The sequence below is a fragment of the Belonocnema kinseyi genome, chromosome 7, assembly GCF_010883055.1.
Source record: "Belonocnema kinseyi isolate 2016_QV_RU_SX_M_011 chromosome 7, B_treatae_v1, whole genome shotgun sequence".
In the NCBI taxonomy this organism is placed as follows: domain Eukaryota; kingdom Metazoa; phylum Arthropoda; class Insecta; order Hymenoptera; family Cynipidae; genus Belonocnema; species Belonocnema kinseyi.
This window is the reverse complement of record NC_046663.1, coordinates 67,804,299-67,807,765: the sequence shown is the minus strand read 5'-3', so window position 1 is coordinate 67,807,765 and position 3,467 is coordinate 67,804,299. Positions and strand designations below refer to the sequence as shown.

The 3,467-nt window shown below is 38.7% G+C and overlaps 1 protein-coding gene across 1 annotated transcript; it reads left to right on the top strand.

Annotated features, from left to right (window-relative positions):
* The first annotated feature begins 551 nt into the window (after window positions 1–551).
* On the top strand, window positions 552–1,298 carry LOC117176484. The gene has a single exon (XM_033366736.1). The coding sequence runs from the start codon at window positions 552–554 to the stop codon at window positions 1,296–1,298; it is 747 nt and encodes a 248-aa protein (XP_033222627.1).
* Window positions 1,299–3,467: the final 2,169 nt, after the last annotated feature.

Here is a 3,467-nt window from a genome sequence, read left to right as displayed (position 1 = left end):
GAGTCGGTTGTGTGGAAGAGGAGGAACTAACTGAGAAGAGAGTTATAGAAGAATCCAGATGGAATATGAAAGCAATGCGCAAATATCTTAATGAGGCATTAGACCACATTGAGGAACTAAGTGGAGTTTTGCGAGGCATGAAGGTTTTCGCCGACAGCGAGAACAATATGTTCCTGAAGATTAGGGAGGGTTTGGAGAAGGCGCAGGATTTATCGAACGAGGCGTATGTGAAGTTAGATACCGGCATATTTATGCTAAAGATCTTTAGCACAGATTTTGACAGCATGGAGGAGCTTACGAAGAGTTCTCGCATGGAGAGAAGTGCAACACGAGTCACAAGCCACAACGGGACTCGGATCGAAGAAGTCGTGGAAACTCTCGCTCCCCAACATGGGAAAAGAGAGTGCGAGCCCAACCTGAGTCCAGTTGTGGCAAGTAGCTTCGAGCAGGCGAGCAAGAAGCCGAGGACCGAAGGCGCGCCAGTGACCGTAACCTAGACTCCAGGCAAGAAAGATGAAGAGAAACCTTCTTTAACAAAGAAGCAGAAGAAAATGCAGTGCCGAGCTCGACCCAAGGCGGTTTTAAACAAACTAGCCGAGGGTATGAGTTACGCTGAGGTTCTCAAGGACCTGAAGCAAAAGGTGAAGCCTGAAGTCCTTGGTGTAAAAATCAGGGGGGTCAGGCAAACTAGAAACGGAGAGGTCCTTGTGGAACTCGGACCTGCATCAGAAAATAGAGCTACATTTTCAGCAGCCATCATAGAGGCAGTTGGAGAAAGAGGTAAAGTGAGTGAACTCGTACCCCATGTGGAGGTCGAGGTCTTGGACCTCTACACGACCACAGATGCAGCAGAATTCGAAGAGGCCGGAAGAAGCCACTTCAACAGAAGCTATGTAGGAGATGTGAAAGTCAGCCTCACGAAAAGATACTTCAGAGGCAATCTGAGGGTTTTCGTGGAGCTGACAGAAGCACTGACGGGGAGATTGTCACGCGCAGGACACCTGAAGGTGGGGTGGGTGTCCTGTCGCGTAGAAAAGAAGATAGAAAGGGTACACTGCTACCACCGCCTACACGTTGGCCACATAGCAGCTCATTGCGAGGGCCCCGACCGAACAAAGGCATGTTGGAGATGTGGAAAGGAGGGACATAGGGCTGCGGCTTGTGAAAGCACGCCGCAGTGCTATCTCTGTGCCGATAAAGAAGGAAATCATCGGACAGATCACCAATCAGGGACGATGAGGTGTTCGATGTGCAGGGAGGCGGCTTCCTCGAAGAAGCCTCCCGGACGTCCAAGGTAATAAAGTTCATCCGACCGGCGACTTTTGGTTGGGTGCAGAAAGGAATGCCAAGCGGGCACAATAAGTTGAAAGATGAAGCACGGCTCTGGCCTTACCCCCATGTCCTTGAAGTAATGCAAAAGCGGTTCCGAATAGATAGGCTGACGAGAAAAGGAGTTAAGATTTAGTGGGTAGGTGCCGTTTGGTAAGACCCACACTCACCTTCGTTCCTTGCGGACTGTTTGCCCATGCGTGCATCTCACATGTTTATATATTACGTAAATATGCGCGATGTGCACATATTGGGCTCATAGTATCCAAAGTTCGAATGTGGTTAGTGCATGAGCAGTTTCCGTTTTGACTTCTTTAACAAACAAAAAAAACCTAGGATTTCAGTAGGTTTCAGCTTCTTAACTATTTCTGGAATACCGTCTCCATATACAATCTGAAGATCTTTATTCCTCCTTACATTCGACCCTTAAGTATAATTTCTAATTTTTGGTATTGTGCTTTTTGCATTGGTGTACGGTCTAAGGATATTTGTAAGTTTTTGATTATGGTCGGTGGCTCGGTTTCGTTTTTCCTCTTGATAAATACTGTTAAAACTTCCCTGACGGTTTGTGCCGACTATAATATTATTTTTATTGAACGTTAGATACAGATAAACCAAAAATTTCAAGATTTTTCTTACGTGTAGATCTTTGGCTGAGTTCCTTAGTGTTTGCTCCAATACAGTACTCCAAAAGTTCATTAATGTTAGGGGGTTCAGTTGATTTGAACAATGTTATCAATTCGAGTATCAACATCGCCATTTTTTTGTTGAACGGTTTAACTTCAATAGATAGTGTATTAACATTTTTTATAAGATTTTGCACAAAAGATTGTACTGTTGAAAAATCATCTTTCATATCCGCCCTGTGAGTGCCGAAATCCACAGAGACTATATATTTCATTACTTCCTTGAAACGATCCATATTTTGCTCAGTCATATTTACAGAGTGATTATTAAGACCTTCTGACCCCGATCCAAAGGGTTTTCTGCACTTTCCGTATTCAAACCAGAAATTTTATTTTCAAATTTCGACATCTCGATACTTAGGACAGTAGTAAGGAAAAATCAGCAGACTTTCAGCTAAATCATTATGAGTTTAGAATAGTAAATAGTCCAAATCATACTGATAGAACTGATAAGATCCCAGTATTTCATTATACATATTGAATATCACAAATCAAACAAGATTTTTTAACACTTTTATGGTGATAAGCTTTTGAAAAAACTCAATAACTTACGAAACCAAAGGAGGGCAGATAGAAGTACGTGTTCACAGTTTGGCGCATGCGCAAGCTTTATTGAGTACCTTTATATTTAACTAGTACATTATTTGATAAAAAATAGTGGTATACCAAACGTTATAATGTATCCTGTATTTTTTAATTGCTTTATCCTTTATTTTTAATAAAAACATTATTTTATGTTAATTTGGGAAAATTTGATATTTTAATTTCATTATAACTTCTTAGTATTACTTTTTCTATATCTTTTTTTCTTTTCTTTAGAAAATATTCTTAGTTTCTTTGCGTAGACTTTCCTGAATTGTAGGTTCTTTTGAATCTGGGTCAGAGTATAACTATTTGTTTTTAGTTTTTCAGGTTTAATAGAATTCTAATTCTTTAAACAAATACATTATCTATATTGAATATGCTTTATGTAATTTTGAAGAATTTTATTTTTTTAACCTATCTAAAAATTAAGTTAATAAAATTAACTTACAATTTTCAAACATTTTCAAAGTTATTATGACATTCCTTTTCAAAGTAATGTAGGCATGATCCACTTATTTTGGAAGTACGATACTGTAGAGTGAAAAAGCAGGAGAGTTTATAGATTCTAGGTTGACCTTAAATTTAAACACTCACAAAGCTTTTTCTTACCTAAAACTGACTGAAAATTAGTACATCAATTAGATAGAATAATTAATTCATTGAAACAATCTTTTAATTTTTTACAATTATCATTTATTCTGCCGTCAAAACTAAAAATTTATGTAAGTGCTCTCTCAGTCAAACGGATATATTCAAGAAAAACCATTTGCGTAAAAAACTTTAGTATAATAACACATTTTCATTAATACAAGTACACGTTTTTGGTAAAACGCATGTGCTTTTTCTGATTTTGCAAGAAAAAATTGA

What these genes read in the sequence shown, in the direction of transcription:
- LOC117176484 (XM_033366736.1), top strand. Translation starts at nt 552, where the DNA reads ATGCAGTGCCGAGCTCGACCCAAGGCGGTTTTAAACAAACTAGCCGAG.